General features: G+C 34.9%; 1 protein-coding gene across 1 annotated transcript in view; it reads left to right on the top strand.

The window, feature by feature from the left end:
• Window positions 1-4,290: 4,290 nt before the first annotated feature.
• LOC140435697 (uncharacterized) overlaps window positions 4,291-16,247 on the top strand; it is a 54,231-nt gene continuing 42,274 nt past the window's right edge. Inside the window, exons 1-4 of the mRNA XM_072524418.1 lie at window positions 4,291-4,468; window positions 10,725-10,938; window positions 11,173-11,366; window positions 13,673-13,864. Of these exons, the coding sequence (XP_072380519.1) occupies window positions 4,417-4,468; window positions 10,725-10,938; window positions 11,173-11,366; window positions 13,673-13,864 (652 nt within the window). The 5' untranslated portion in view covers window positions 4,291-4,416. The remainder of the gene's footprint in view (window positions 4,469-10,724; window positions 10,939-11,172; window positions 11,367-13,672; window positions 13,865-16,247) is intronic.

Here is a 16,247-nt window from a genome sequence, read left to right as displayed (position 1 = left end):
AAATAAATTAGAATATATGGTAAAAAGTTATACAGATTATAGCAAATTAAGTTTATACAAAGTCTTACCAATTCTTCTGCTGCACACACACACACACACACACACACACACACACACACACACACGGTATTGACAGGCTACACTCGCGGTTGTTTTTCATACGCGGAATCTGCCCGGTTACCGGTTTTTGAACACGTGTTTCGCGGTACTAACACTGAGATCACGATATATAGCACATTTGCGTCTGTACACGATTTAAAATAGTATTTGCGGTATTTTTCGCGTAACTATATGCGAGAGAGTGGAGAAAAAGCGCTGTAAGTCTGTACCAAGCGATAGGTAGCCGATAGAGAGATTATACGCCTGTCTAGCGAGACTCAGCAGACGAAAGAGCGAACGATTGTCCCTAGAAATAGTCAGCAATCAAGAGAGAGAGTCCTTCTTCTTTGCTATCTTACAACTGTCTGTATTTCTAATGGAGTGGGGTTAAAATGTGAGTAGGAAGGGCTGGAGAATGGGAAATAATTGTAAAATTGTGGTAGAATGGTAGCTAGTAATACAGCGAAAAAATGACATGATTTTTCGCATGTGAAAAAATTGAACAATTATCTTTGCCTTTATCCCTTTGCGGTTCGGCTTCCGTAATTATATTTCTGTCTAAGTTTCTACCTTGGGTCATATCAATAACAATTTTTTTTACCAAAATGTCCTGCCTAAGCGTATATTTCCAAATCTTTGATCGTCCTCTCTCTCATTCTCATTTCAGCCACACGCAGTCGTTGTTTCGATTTTTTTTAACTACCCAACATTCAGTTCCGTACATCACAGCTGGTTTTATGACAGTTTTATAGAATTTTTTCTTCAGTTTCATTAAAATCTTTTTGTCACACAACACACCACTCACTTTTTTCCACTTCATCCATCAAACCTTAATTCTACTGTATGAATCTCCTTCTATTTTCCATTACTTTGCGATACCGATCCAAGATACTTAAAACCATTCCTTCTACACAATCATTTTACCGTTTGAAGTTATCGTGTCAGAGGGAAGATGATAATATATTTAGGATTTTAACCCTAGAAAAGGCAATCAAGTAATACCCAGAATCAAGCAAAAACATAACGAGGATGTCAAAAACGAAAATGGAGAACTGATGATAAACTTTTGCACGAATAACGAACTAAGAACAAAGACCAACTTCTTCAAGTGCCATCTTCGTTCCGAAGGTTGGCGATCATCAGGGCTATACGTATTTTCGAAACTGCTGACCGAAACAATTCGTTGCTGCTACAGCTATACCATTCCCGTAGATTCTTTAGCCAGGAGTTTCGTCTTCTTCCTATGGACCTTTTTCCTGCTATTTTCCCTTGCATAATTATTCGAAGCAGTTCATATCTTTCGCCTCTTGTAATGTGTCCCAAGTATTGCAGTTTTCGTTTTTTGATCGTAAATATGACTTCCTTTTCTTTATTCATTCTTCTCAAGACCTCGACATTTGTGACTCTCTCGGTCCATGATATTCTCAGGATTCTGCGATACATCCACAGTTCAAATGCCTCTAATTTTTTGGTATCAATCTTTTTCAACGTCCATGACTCCATTCCGTAGAACAGCACAGAAAGCACGTAACATCTCATTAGGCGAAGTTTCATTTCAAGGCTCAAATCTCTTCCGCAGAACACTCTCTTCATTTTAGTTAATATGGATCTGGCTTTTTCTATTCTTATTTTGATTTCTGCTGAGCTATCGTTGTCTTCATTTATAAAAGTGCCTAAATATTTGTATTTGCTAATCGATCGATAATTTCATTGTGTAAATATAAATTTTGGACATTTTGTGTTGATTTCGATATTACCATAAATTTAGTTTTCTTTATGTTCATAGATAGTCCATATTCTTCGCTGCAGTCTGCTATCTTATTCACCAATGTCTGTAGCTCTTCAAGTGTTTCTGCGATCAGAACGGTGTCGTCGGCAAATCTCAGATTGTTTAATCTAACACCATTTATTTTAATACCTACGGATTGCTCAGAGAATGTTCTATTCATTACGTCTTCGGAATAGAGATTAAACAGGGTTGGTGACAGTATACACCCTTGTCTCACACCTCGCTTTATTTCAATTTCTTCAGTGGTATTATTCTCTACTCTCACTACTGCTTTCTGATTGTAGTACATATTTGCTATTAGTCGGATGTCTCGTTTATCTAAATTCTTTTCTGACAGGAGTCTGATTAGGTGATCATGCCGCACTTTATCAAAGGCCTTGTTGTAATCTATGAAACACATGAATACATCTTGATTTATGTCAAGACATCTTTGAGACATAACGTTCAGTGCAAACAACGCCTCTCTTGTTCCAAGTCCATTTCGGAATCCAAACTGGGTATTATTGATGTCCATTTCCAGTTTTCTGTGTACTCTAGAGTGTATAATTTTCAGAAATATTTTCAGTATATGTCTCATCAGACTGATTGTACGGTAATCACTGCATTGTTTGGCATTTATCTTTTTTGGTATAGTAACAAAGGTGGATAAAAGCCATTCTTGTGGTATTTTTCCTGATGTATAAATGCTATTGAAAAGTTTAACTCAAATGTGAATCGAGTCTTTTTCTATTAGTTTAAGGATTTCCGTTGGTATTTCATCTGGACCTGGGGCTTTACCATTTTTCATTCTTTTTAGTGCGTACATTACTTCTTCTTCCGTTATTTCTGGACCTTCGTCTCCTTGTATGTTACTTAGCTCAGATTGTTGTCTATCATCTGCAAAGAGTTCTTCAATATAGTTTTTCCATGTCTTCAACTGTTCTTCTAGTTCTGTTATTATGTTTCCGTTGACATTATACAGGGTATTTGACTGCTTACGTTTTTGTGTACCTGCAAGTTCTTTCACTTTTTTATGTACATTAAAAAAAAGACCAACACAAATATACATTTAATAACACCCGTGGACAAAGATCTATGATAGATTATATTATAACCAACAGAGATATACATCCATTGAAAATAATCGACGTGAGATGCCTTAACTCAGCAAATATAGGTAGCGACCATAGCCTAGTATTATGTAAAATAAGAATCATCCTGAAATACTTCCCACCTAAAATAGCGGCGCCAACACAAACAAAAGTCAAAGTCGAAGGACTAAATACGGAATCCACGCAATACTTATACTTATGCACGGAATGTAAATTGGAGCTGGAAGGTGAGATGAGGGCGATACATGGTGTTGTGCAATTCGATCGTCCTTTACGCGGCACCAGTCTGGGGTGGACTGATATAGATACCTTCCTACCGGGAGCACAAAACACGAGAGGGCAATGCAAGTGTGTTACAAGTGTTATTCACCTACATTACTGGGTCTGCAGCGGCTTTGTAATCTATCTCTAGTGTGGTCCTTTGCGTGTGTTAATAAAACGTAGAAATGAAACAACTATACGAGAAATGAGACCAAGGATTGACTACTGCCGAAACAAAACAAGAAAGCATTTATAAACAAGTATTAAATTATAAAAGTTCAACTGGTTTAGAAGGTTTAGTTTTGAAAAAATCTGAGTTTAAAGTGAAGACACTTTTCGAACTATTGGCATAAGGTAAACAGGTACTTTATTTTATTTATATAGAAATGGAAGAGGCCTTTATTCGACAATTCGGATAGAAAAAGGGCTATAAAAAAAAAGGTAATGTCAAAATTTCAAGCTAATCTATGCATATCAAAAGAATTCTGAGCAGAAAACCATCATATCCTGGACTGTAGGGTAAACTTGTGAGATCTAGTACCTAAAACATAGTTGCGAGACAACCATGTTTATCATGAACTGAAGATTTAAAGATTTCACGTTTTTCCTGCAGATATTCTTAACCACGATCGTGACGAGATGTACAAAAACCTTTTTGTAATATCTGTTAACTAGTACCTAAACCATTTCTGAATTAAGGAGCAATAGAAAGCCTAAATGTAACTTTTCTCTGTACAAAGTATAATTTTGCATAAAAAACGTTTGCAAAAGCGTGGTATGAATATGTATATGTGAGAAATGGATGGATAAGTCAAATTAAAAGTAACAAAATTTTCAAATGACTATTAATTATTAAAAAATGTTTCAACTAGTACAAATTAAGTAAACATGATATGCTTGTGTCTACATTCGTCGCTATAATTCTTTCGATATCGGCGATTGATAGGACATGACACGAAAAGATTGTATAAAAATTGGAATAGGGTTAAAATTTACATTCTAGTCATTTAGACAATTAAAGCCACTAGGGAATTATTGAAACTTTTGACACGTTCATTAAAATATTATTTAGATTAGACGCTGTAAAAAATTTCCAGGAAAAGGTATTAGTTGCGAACGAAAAGGAAAGTTTGCTAAATTTTCATTAGAATTTGAAGAAACCGTATTTAATATACAATGCATGTAATTACTCTACAGTTTCAAACATCAGTGATTTTTATTTTAGCAGGTAAGAACAGTATTCATTAAACTATACTTATTTAATGAAATTTTTAATTTGCTTCTTTATTTTGGATAACTTTAATCTTTTATTATTGTCGATTTATCTTCGTCTATAAATGGATGTAGATTCATTTAATGAGCCTATATTTCCCCACATCCATCTAATGAGCCGTTCTCTAAAGTGTTTCTGCACATCTCTCGCCAACCTAAGAATCTGGACTTTTGTCTCATGCTATTGTTCTAAAATTTTCTATTTTTTTCTGCTTCTTCTTCTTCTTCTTCCTTCGCTTTTTCCTTTCCAAGGGTCGCTGTTCCTTACTTTCATCGCCACTAATTTCTATCTATCGGGTCTTCTACCAGTACAAAGTGGAGTCAGACAAGGTGACTCGTTAAGCCCACTTCTTTTTAATATAAGAATGGACGAAATAATACAAGCAGTACGTAAAGGCCTAAGTTACAGAATGGGGAACAAAGAAATCCAAATATTATGTAATGCAGACGACGCCGCATTAATCGCCGAGACAGAAGACGAGCTCCAAATATTAACACACATCTTCAATACAACAGCCAAGAACTAATACAATATGATAATATCAGCAGAAAAAACCAAATGTATGACAACATCTAAATATCCACTACGATGTAAAATCGAAATTGATGGAAAAATAATAAAGCAGAAAGCAAGGTTTAGATTTCTTGGAATAGATATAACTAGTTACGGAGATGTTGAAGAAGTACGACAACAAAGCTAGAAAGCAAGTAAAGCGGCGGGATCTCTTAATGAAACAATCTGGAAGAACAAACACCTAAGACAAGACACAAAAACAAGAATCTATAAAGCAGTAATTAGGCCTATATTAACATACACGACGGAGACAAGACCTGATACATCTAAAACGAGACGACTACTAGAAACAAAAGAGATGAAAATAGTTCGACGAATATCAGGGAAAAGTCTGTTGGATAGGGAGAGAAGCGAAAACGTAAGAAGAGCATGCAATAGAGAAAACATAAATGGATGGGTGACAAAACGGAAACAGAAGTGGAACGAACACATTAGTAGAATGGCAGAGGATAGGATAGTACGAATAGCATGAGATAAGTCACCAAATGGAGGAAGAAGTATTGGCAGATCAAGAAAAGGATGGTGCGATAATTTAAACAATTTAGGAGGCTAATATTGAAGAAAAAACAGGCTTTAAAGCCTACATACAATAAGAAAGAAGAAGAAGGGTTTTCTTCAGCTAAACCTTTCTCTCTCAAGTCTTCTACCATACAGTCATTCCATCTTCTTCTGTTTTCCTCTATCTCTTCTTCCATCAACTTCTAACAGCTCTATCTGTCGTCTCTCGTAATTTTCATTTTTACGTCTGATATGACCAAGCCATTGCAGTATTTGTTCTTAAATCGTTTTTGAGACTGTAGTCACCCTTGCTCTTTCCCTAATCAAGTCGTTCCTGATCATGTCCCTTCTAGTCTTACCCAACATCCATCGTAACATTTTCATTTCAGCTACCTCCATCTTATTTTCACCGTCTAGTTTAGTTTCACCACACTCTTGTATATCTTTCATTTTAGGCCGTTCCCGATTTTTCGATCACAAAGTACCCCGCTCATTCGCTTCTAGTTAAACCAACCAGCTTGTATCCTATGGACAATTTCTCGATCAAGTGTCCTATTTTTTGTTATGTAGCCATGAAGTATTTAAATTTTCCTACTCTTAATATTGATCTGAAGCTATTTTCTTGTGGCATTTTAAAGTAATTACTATTTAACTGGGAATAAGCCACAATTAAAGGTTAAATTACGTTTATTGACGTTTCAAGTTCCACTTCGGAAATCGTTCTCCTTTTTCGAAAAAAACGATTTCCGAAGTGGAAATTGAAACGTCAATAAACGTACTTTAACCTTTAATTGTGGCTTATTTCCAGTTAAATAGTAATTACTTTCTCCTACTCTTTCCAATTTTTTTCTTGGCAAATCTATGTTCCCAACCATTCTTCTACCTTCTAACCACATACTCCGTTTTGGACCTGCTAATCTTCTAGTCCTCCCTCTTCAATAGCCCTTCAATAGACTAACGTCTCCTCCAACATACCTTTGCTCTTCTCTTCTAATACGAGAGCCCCTCCCTTACTTTCTCTGTCAGTACATCCATACCAAGATTAAACGGGTAGAAAACTTTCAGTTAATACGACACAAGTCCTTACTTTGTTGTATGCTCCTTCATACATACGTTCTTAGCCTTACGTACTTCTCAGGAACAGATTTCTCTGTCATACATCTCCATAGCTCTTGTCTAGGGATAGTGTTGTAAGACTTCTCAAGATTCGTAAATACCAAATGTAGCTCTTTTTTCTTTTCGTCGTATAGAATACCAACTGTCTCAAAGCAAACAAGGCATCTGTTGTCCTTCTCCCTGTCATAAACCCAAACTGTTCTTCTCCTATCGATATCTCTATTCTTAACCTTCGCTCTATGGTTCCTCTAAGTTTTCATATTGTACGACAACTTTATCCCTTTACAGTTCTTACAATACTAAGTGTCCCTTTTATTTTTATACAATGATACCATCACACTTTCTTTTCATGCATTGGGCATCCTTGCTTCCTCATATATCCTAGTCATCATTTACCCCAAAATATTAATCCTTTCTTCTTCTAGAGCCTTCCAAACCACTACAGGTACTCCATCAGGTCCTAATGCCTTACCATTTTTATTCTATTTATCGACTCGACAACCTCATCTCTCTCTATCCTCGGTATTACATTCTCATTTAAGATCCCTCATCCTCTGTCTCAGCAGCAGATAAGCAATAAATGTTTGATCTCCTGCGAAGAGTTGAGTACGAAAGCAATAAAGTTGGTCTGAAAATCAACAAAGCTAAGACAAAAATAGTGGTGGTCTACAGATTCCACACTATTCAACTGACTAACCCGTTACAGGAAGACCACATAGTGGACAGTTTTGTCTATGCTAGGTCTAGTATAAATAACAATGTAACTGGAAAGCAGAAGTTCGGAGACGTATTAATATGGTAAAAAATGCGGATGAGTCGCCTAACTAAAGTTTGGAAAGACAGATCTATCTCTCAAAATATCAAGATAAGACTGGTGAATGCCCTTGTATTCTCAATATTTCTATACGGGGCATAGACTTAGACTTTTCACGGATGCGAGCGCCAAAAATTGATGCCTTTGAGATGTGGTGCTGGAGAAAAATGCTGTGCATACCTTGGACAGCTCATAGGAGAAACGTTTCCATTCTAAACCAACTCGAGAATAAAAAACGCTGTCCACAATATGTTTACAACGTATTCTGCAATTTTTCGGTCACGTACTTCGCAGAGGTGGCGATAGATTGGAGAGATTAATTGTTCTGGAAACGTTCCGGGTAGAACGAATGAAGAAAAATTGTTAGGAATATTTAAAGAAATCACGATCCTCAGTAATGGGGAAACTACAAGAGAGAGAGAGAGGGATCCTCTGTCTCTTTTCTTGTGTTCTTCATTTAGCAACTTTCTAAAGTTCGCATACTACCTTTGCTTTATTTCATCATCAGTTTTTAACACTCTTTCATTCTTCTTTTCTGGAATCTTCTTATACGCTATTAAATCATCTTTATTTTCATCCTGTAATTATGCATTCTCACCACATGTTTCATTCTAATCTTTGCGACCCTATGAGGCGGCTGATGCTAGTTTCATTATACAGTTTCCATACCTCCTTATTTGTTTGTCGTACTCAACCTTCCATCGTGTTCTTGCCTCCATTTATGGCTCTGAACATTTTTATTCCGCACCTTTCCAATTTCTCTATATCTGTTGTGTTATTGTCCGTACATCACTACCATATGTTACTACGAGTGTTACTACTGCCTTATAATTTTTTTCTTTATACTTGGTACATATTTGGATTTAGTCAATGTTCTTAGACTTTCCTGTTGTTATTTTCCTTTGCTAATTACTTTGACTTGAATTTTTTATGTAATGTCACTTTTATAGTAACCTCCAGATAAGTAAAATGGTCTGCTTCCTTCAGTTTATATTTTTTTGTTTCATTAGGTGTGAAAGTGAATTGACGCTTTTCTTTTTGCTCATGTACTTTAACTTATCCTGGTTTATTTCTAGGTCAAAATATCTTGCCCAATTCTCTGTCATTTTTAAAACATTTCTTAATTCTTTTTTATTTTCCTTACTATTGCGTGATTATCAGTAGGAGCCAGGCATTTATATTCATTATTGTAGATCGATCAGATCGTTTTACTCTTGTTTTTGTGATAATGCTTTCCATTAGTAAATTAAAAAGCACCGTGGATAAACGATTTCCTTATCTAAAACTTGTGTTCACTTCAAATTCACTTCAAAGCCTTTTGATGTTACATGGTTTCTAACCAGTGTTATTTTTATTGACTTAACCAGTTTGTAAGTACGCCCAATGAGCTCAGTGTTTTATACATTTTATTTTCATCTAATCTTATTATATATCTGTTATTTCTATTCTATCATTCATATATATATATATATATATATATATATATATATATATATATATATATATATATATATATATATATAGTCCCAAAGAAGCTGAAGCTGTTTTTACTTGTAGATCCTTTTTGTGTGCAGGATCATTCCATTCTGGGTTTGGTTTTACGGTTTCTGGTGTGACTTCGCTGTTTTCACTACCTTTCTCCATTCTTCTCTCTTTGATAATTCTTTTTATATTTCTAATTTCCATACTTCTTCAATCTTCTTCCACTTGTTGTCTCCATCTCAGTTTAGGTCTGCCTCTGGTTCTTTTACCTGGTGGCATCTATTCCGTTATAACTCTTAATGGATTGCTCTTATTTCTTCTCATTATGTGTGCATACCATCTAATTCTTTGTGCTTTTATTGCTCTATGTTCTCTTGACCCATCCATTCTTGTATTTCGTGATTCACCCATTGTCTTGCATCCTTTTAGTTTTCCCTCTTTGGTCCCGGTATTTTTCAAATAATCTTCCTCCCAAAAACTTTCAATTGCTCTTCTTCTCTTGCTGTTAGTGTAAATGTTTCTGGAGCATATACTACTATTGGTTTTATGGTCATTTTGTAGATTTTTATTTTTGTGTTTTGGCTTATCTTCTTATCTCTAAACATTTTTTTATTTCTATAAAACGCTGTGTTCGTCGTCCTACAAAGAGTAGGAGTGGATGAGAAAGACATTCGGATCATCATGAATTTATACTGGAACCAGCGTGCTCAAGTCAAGGTCGAACACCAGCTGACCGACCAAGTGAAGATTATGCGAGGAATAAGGCAAGGCTGTGTGCTCTTGCCGACTCTTTTTAATATATACTCTGAGGAAATTCTTACTGAAGTCCCCACAAACAAGAGAGGTGTAGTTCGCAAACAAATGTCGTGGCTACGGAACATAAAGAACTGGACAGGCATAAATAACACTGGCGATCTTTTGCATGCCGCAAAAGACAGACGTTTGGCCTTAAGATAATTTGCCAACGCACTATAGGTGCACGGCACTATATAAGAAGAAGAAGAAGCACATATTCCGTCTTCTCCCGCTGTTTTTCCGTTTCTTAAGTTTGCATATTTTCCCTTTCACTTTTGTATAGGTCAATTCTTCTTCTTCATCTTGTTCCGTATTCGTTATTATTTCTTTTTCTTCTTCTCTTTCCGTTTCTTGATATATTTCTTCGAAATACTTATGCCATATTCTACTTATACACCTGCTTAATATCCATAAATAATGCATGGAGGGTTATATTATGCTCATAACAGATGGTTTGAATTTCTTTTAGTATCAAAATCTGATCCATAACTCATGCATTATCTCTTAAACCTGCTTGATATTCGCCTTGATAGTACCCTGGACAGTTTCTTTTAATAGGCATCCAACAGGCCGATATCTCTATACTTTTTGTATATAGGCCATTAAAAAGCCTTGATTTAGTCTTTGGGCTTATTTTCCACTTCCTGTTCCTCTTGATAAGGTTATACACTTTTTTTTTAAAGCTTTTCTCATCCCTACTTTTACCCAAGAGCTAAAGGTAAACGACAAAGAAGATATTGCACACATTATGGAATCGAATGGCTTTTTAAACTAATAAAACAGCTCGAAGTTGTCTCACGCAATATTTGTTTTATTTAAATTTAAAGATATAAAGCGTTTAGTTAAAAATTCTAGAGAATAATATTAAAATTTGATGACAAATCGTTCCGAAATTTAATAGCCTTATTTAATTTAAGAACTGTATATTTTCAGGTATGGCTTGGGGTAATAATTACAGCAGAAAACAATTACAGAAAAGATATCCGGGATTTGGTACTGATTATATTATTTTTCCCGGAGAAGATGGAGAAGACGTCTATGGATATTACAACGATAAAAGACAGACAAGATTTGGAATAGACATATTTGATCTGCCGTTTTTAGACCACGATTTTAGTAACGCTATTAATTTTACATTATTTACTAGGTAAAGTTTTAAATTGATAATTTGCAATATACTATTACTTACTCTTTTTTAGGTTCTACCTAATAGCGTTTTAGATATCACTTTCTTCTTCGGCGACTTGATAAAAAGATATCATTTTTAAATTGTTAAATTTGTTAAAAGTATTTCTAACAACTAGACTAGTAACCTAAAGAACTATTTAATTTATATACCTCCTGATATACTCAAAAAATATATTTTTTCTTGAAATTTTAGAGATGTCCCTTATGGCTGGTTGGTCGACAATCCGGAAAAACTACCAAATTATTTAATAAACAACACAAACGTTAAGTTTGTAACTCATGGCTGGATGTCGAAAGGTACAGCAGATAACTGTGTAAAAATAAAGGACGCTTTTCTAGAAAAACATGACATTAATGTTTTTATTATGGACTGGAGCTCTGTTTCCGGTAGGTTGTATAATATGTATATTTAACGATAGTTTATTTAAATCGTAAAAAAACCAAAGACTTAATCACAACTAGTTTTATTGTAATTGAGATGACCGATTTATGTCTAATCTTTGAGTAAAATTTATGTTTATACACTGAATTTTTTATGGGCTTTTTTGTAAGAGATGTATTTTTGTAAAAAATAAAAAATGGGTTAAGAAGAACACTCAAAAACACAAACACAACAAACGAGCCACAGGAACAACAACGCACAATATAAAACATCAATAAGGTGTGAGATTTTTTTTTATTTGATCGTTTTCACTTAGCAAATTTACTAAGATGAAAATTGGAGGTGGAAGGTCAGATAATAGAACAAGTGATGGAGTTTAAAAATTTCTAGACATCACATTATCTAGCTACGGAAAGCTTCCAACAGAACTGGAAGATCAAATGAATAGATCAAACATAGCCGCAGGTTGCCTGAATGAAACAAGATGGAGAAATAAAAATATCGGGAAAGAAATGAAAGGCAAAATTTACAAAACAGTCATCAGACTAATAATGACATACGCGGCAGAGGCACGACCTGATACAGAGAGAACAAAAAGGATGTTCGAAACTTCTTTGTCTTCTTATACTTCTAATAAGACTATCGATCAGTTGTTGAATCAGTCTCCCCCATTCCTCAATCAAAGTAAGTTTTACTTCCTCTCTTTTTTGAGTATCAGGAACCCGTGCTCTAAGTTTTCTGCCTAACATGTCCCACACATACTCTATCGTTAGATCTGGGAAACATGCTGGCCAATTTGTTGGCCAATGTCATTTTTGTTATACCCACTTGAAATAAAAAGTCTCTTACTCAGCGTGCGACTTGTGGGCGAGCATTATCCTGCATTAAAATAAAATTTTCTCTAAAGTATGATGCAGAAGATACCACATGGCCTTGGAGAATATATCTGATGTACCTTCTTCTTCTTGCAGTACCGTCTCCTATCGGAGGTTGACTACCATCACAGCAATCTTTACTTTGTTGGCTGCAGCTCTGAACAACTGTATTGAACTGCACCCATACCACTCCCTTAAATTTCGCAACCAGGAAATCCTCCTACGTCCCACATTTCTCTTTCCCGAGATTTTTCCTTGAATTATGAGTCTAAGCAGACAGTACTTTTCTCCTCTCATTATGTGGCCCAGATATTCCAGTTTTTTCGTTTGTATGGTTTTTATGACTTCGCATTCCTTCCCCATCTTCAGCAGAACATCTTGATTAACCTATCTGCTGTTAATGCTCCACCATCAATCACCACTAACTCATTTGGTGCACTAAACATATACCGCCTTTCATCATAATTTAACCTTTACCAGAAGGTAGGGTCGTAATAAAATTGAAAGGTGCATTTTGGTCTCTTTGTCGTCGATACAATCTTTCTATGCGGTCGATGGTCGCCGCGCTACACGATGGTATCTCTGTGTCTGGAAGCTTTTATTGGCACACATGACTTAAGACCGGCTTCTTTAAGTCTCCTTCTTACTGTGTGCTCACGTATGCTGGTTCCACGAATATTTTGCAGCAAATTTTTGGTCTGAACCACCGTTTGTCGTCTATTTCGTAATATTTGCAACGTTATAAATCGATTATCTACAGCCGTGGTTAAACGTTTCCTCCCTTGTCTCCTTCTTCATAGATACTACCTAGTTTGTCTCCAACGACTTATACAACGATGAATGGTTATTGGTGATTTACCGAACATTATAGGAACTTCCCTGTAGGTTCGACCATGTTGGACCATTGTTATGGCCGTAGCAAGATCAGTCCGTATTAAATCACCCATTTTTACTTGCTCTTTGCAATAAGAAAACCACTGATTACAAGAAATAAAAAAAATAACTTATTTCAAACAAATTGACTCATTAAATAAATACAAGTTTGTACTTGTTATCAACAGATAATACGACTTTAAAATCTAAAATACAACACAAATAAACCAATTAATTTGACGTTTTGACATTTAAGACTTTATTGTGGCAGACAAACGTAGTAGAGGAAGACCACCTACACGTTGGACTGACGACATCAGGCGTATCACCAAAGATTAGCAACAAAGAGCACAAAATCGCAAAGAATGGAGGAGATTAAGGGAGGTCTATGTCCAGTAGTGGGCGTGATAAATGAAGGTTGGATGATGATGATGATGTGGCGAGGGGTATTCGAAGCTATCTAGATATAGTCTATAAAATAGAAATATAAAAAAATACTTTGCATTCATAACCTGTTCCTTCAAATTTGCTGGTGTTTGTATATATATTTTTTCATATTTCAGGAAACCCATTTTACCCAGTTCCTATGGAAGCTACGCCACATATTGGAGAAGAATATGCAAAATTTATCAATATTCTGATAGAAAAAATGAACGTGAATCCAAAAGATATTCACTTAATAGGTCACAGTCTTGGGGCACATGTTTCTGGATTTGCTGGTAGACGTCTCAAGAGAAGAATTTCTAGAATAACTGGTATGTGACTACTATTTTTTTAAGATTATTAAAAAAGTAAAATTCTGCTAACAATAATCGTCTTAATATTTAAATGTGATCGGAAAGATCAAAGTTCATCCCATTGTGGAATACGGAAAATACGGCTATATTCAATTATGTTTCCACTGGTTTTTTCTTATTCACAGAAAAATATTTATTCTAAATATTTATAAAAAACAAAACAAATTTAAATTAAGCTGCTATATAATCTGCTTCTGGAGTCATTCGAATAACCTTTAAGGCCTTTGTTGTTATATTATCCAGAAGATAGTCTTAATTTTCTAAATTAAAGTTTTTTCAAAATATTGTTCTTGGTTACATATCTGTAGTACTGAGAGTTGTACGATAATACGATGTATGATAATTTGACTTTTATTAGTTTGTAGATCAAGAGTTTCTTATCTATGGAAATCTTTGAATTTCCTTCAATAATTCAGTATAATTTTTGGTATCTTACTTCAAATTTACACAATTCACGATTACCATTACAACAATATTTAAAGTGGAATACGATGAAGACGATGAAATAACAATACAGGAAGTCGATGATGCAATACTAAATCTTAAAAATCGAAAAGCATTCGAACCATAAGATATAGCGAACGAATTATTAAAACACAACCCACAAGTATTGCAAGAATTACTGGCGTATGTCTTCACCTTATTCTATAAAGGACATGACTTACCACCGGAGTGGCAAAAGCGCATATTAACAACATCTACAAAAAAGGAGATAGAAATAATTGTTTCAACTACAGGGGGCTAAGTGTCATCAATTCACTCTCAACACTCTATGTAAAAATAATAAAAAATAAAATTGAAAAAGAGATAACAGATGTAGAAGAACAAAATGGTTTCGTGTAGGCAGATCCTTTAAAGACAGCATATTTCCTAGACAGCAGGTTATTGAATGATGGATGCCTTTGAGATGTATATATACAGACGAATGTTGAGGATTCCATGGGTACAAAGAGTTACTAATGTTGAGGTACTTCGTCGCATGTGTAAACAAAAAGAATTACTAAGAATAATCAAAGAGAGGAAAATACAATACTTGGGTCATGTGCTGAGAGGCGAAAGATATAAATTACTTCAAGTTATACTGGAAGGAAAAGTACAGGGCAAAGAGATCTTTCGCGCAGCAGTTTCCAAAACTACAATTGCCATTTGGATCGCCAACCTTCGAAAGGAGACGGCGCAATGAGAAGAAGAAGGTTATTGAAAAAAGATTAGCCCACAACCTTTCAACTCATGTAGTCTTTACATATCTAATGAAGGCATACGATAGTGTACCACTTTCAATACTCTGTGTATCAATGGAAAAACAAGAAATAAATAAAAAATATATAAAAGTAGTACAACAGCTTTACAAAAATATGACGGTAAACATTAAAAATGGAAACAAATTAACTAGAAAAATTCCTATTAGTAAGGGTCTCAAGCAAGAGTACTGCACAGTATATCATCATCATTATCATTATCCAACCTTTATTTATCACGTCCACTGCTGGATATATGTCTCCCTTAAACTCTGGTTCTTGGAGTATATGTGCACAGCACATACACTCTTCAAAATATATCTGAATGAGACGTTCTCAGTTTGGAGAAGAAAATGGTGCAAGGTGGGCATTTCAATCGATGATGAGAGATTTTACACGATATACTTTGCTGACGACCAAGCCATTGTAGCTGAAGACGACAGCGATATAGACTATATGCTTAGAAAACTGGAAATACAAAAAACCGAGTATTTAGTTACAGGAGAAAAATCAGAAAGAGCAAAAACTGAAATGACAACCATAAAATCAACCTTCAAATACTTGGGAGTCCAAATAATATCGAAAGCAGGGAGTAACGAAGAAATACATTCTAGGATTTGCTAAGTAAGATCAGCCATTAGACAACTACACGGATTATTGTGGAATAATAAAATAACAAAAGAAAATAAAGGAAGAATTTATAAAACAATAATAGAAAGTATTGGGTGGTACGGCGCTGAACTTTGGGAAATCAATCAAAAAAACAAATAAAAAATTAACACTAGACTTGGTAAGGTGAGGAAAGTAGACATTAGGAGAGAAATGGAAATTTTTTCCCTAAATACTTCTCTCCACTGTTCCAGTTTTTGTTCTAAATCTCTTTCAGTATTTCCTACTAATACTACATCATCAGCATATAATAGGGAATGTTACCCTGTAGTTTTATTATTGTCTGATTCTATAATAGTGGAAATAAATCAGAATTAAGGATCAACTTCTGATTCAATACTACTTTGATATGAAATTTATCAGTTTATCCCACATCTGTCCTAACGTCTATCAATCAAATGTTTTCTTTTAATGAAATAATATCCTTAAACGTC

Source organism: Diabrotica undecimpunctata, chromosome 3 (assembly GCF_040954645.1).
Source record: "Diabrotica undecimpunctata isolate CICGRU chromosome 3, icDiaUnde3, whole genome shotgun sequence".
NCBI lineage: Eukaryota > Metazoa > Arthropoda > Insecta > Coleoptera > Chrysomelidae > Diabrotica > Diabrotica undecimpunctata.
Note: the sequence above shows the minus strand (reverse complement) of the source record. Positions and strands in the feature narration are given on the sequence as shown.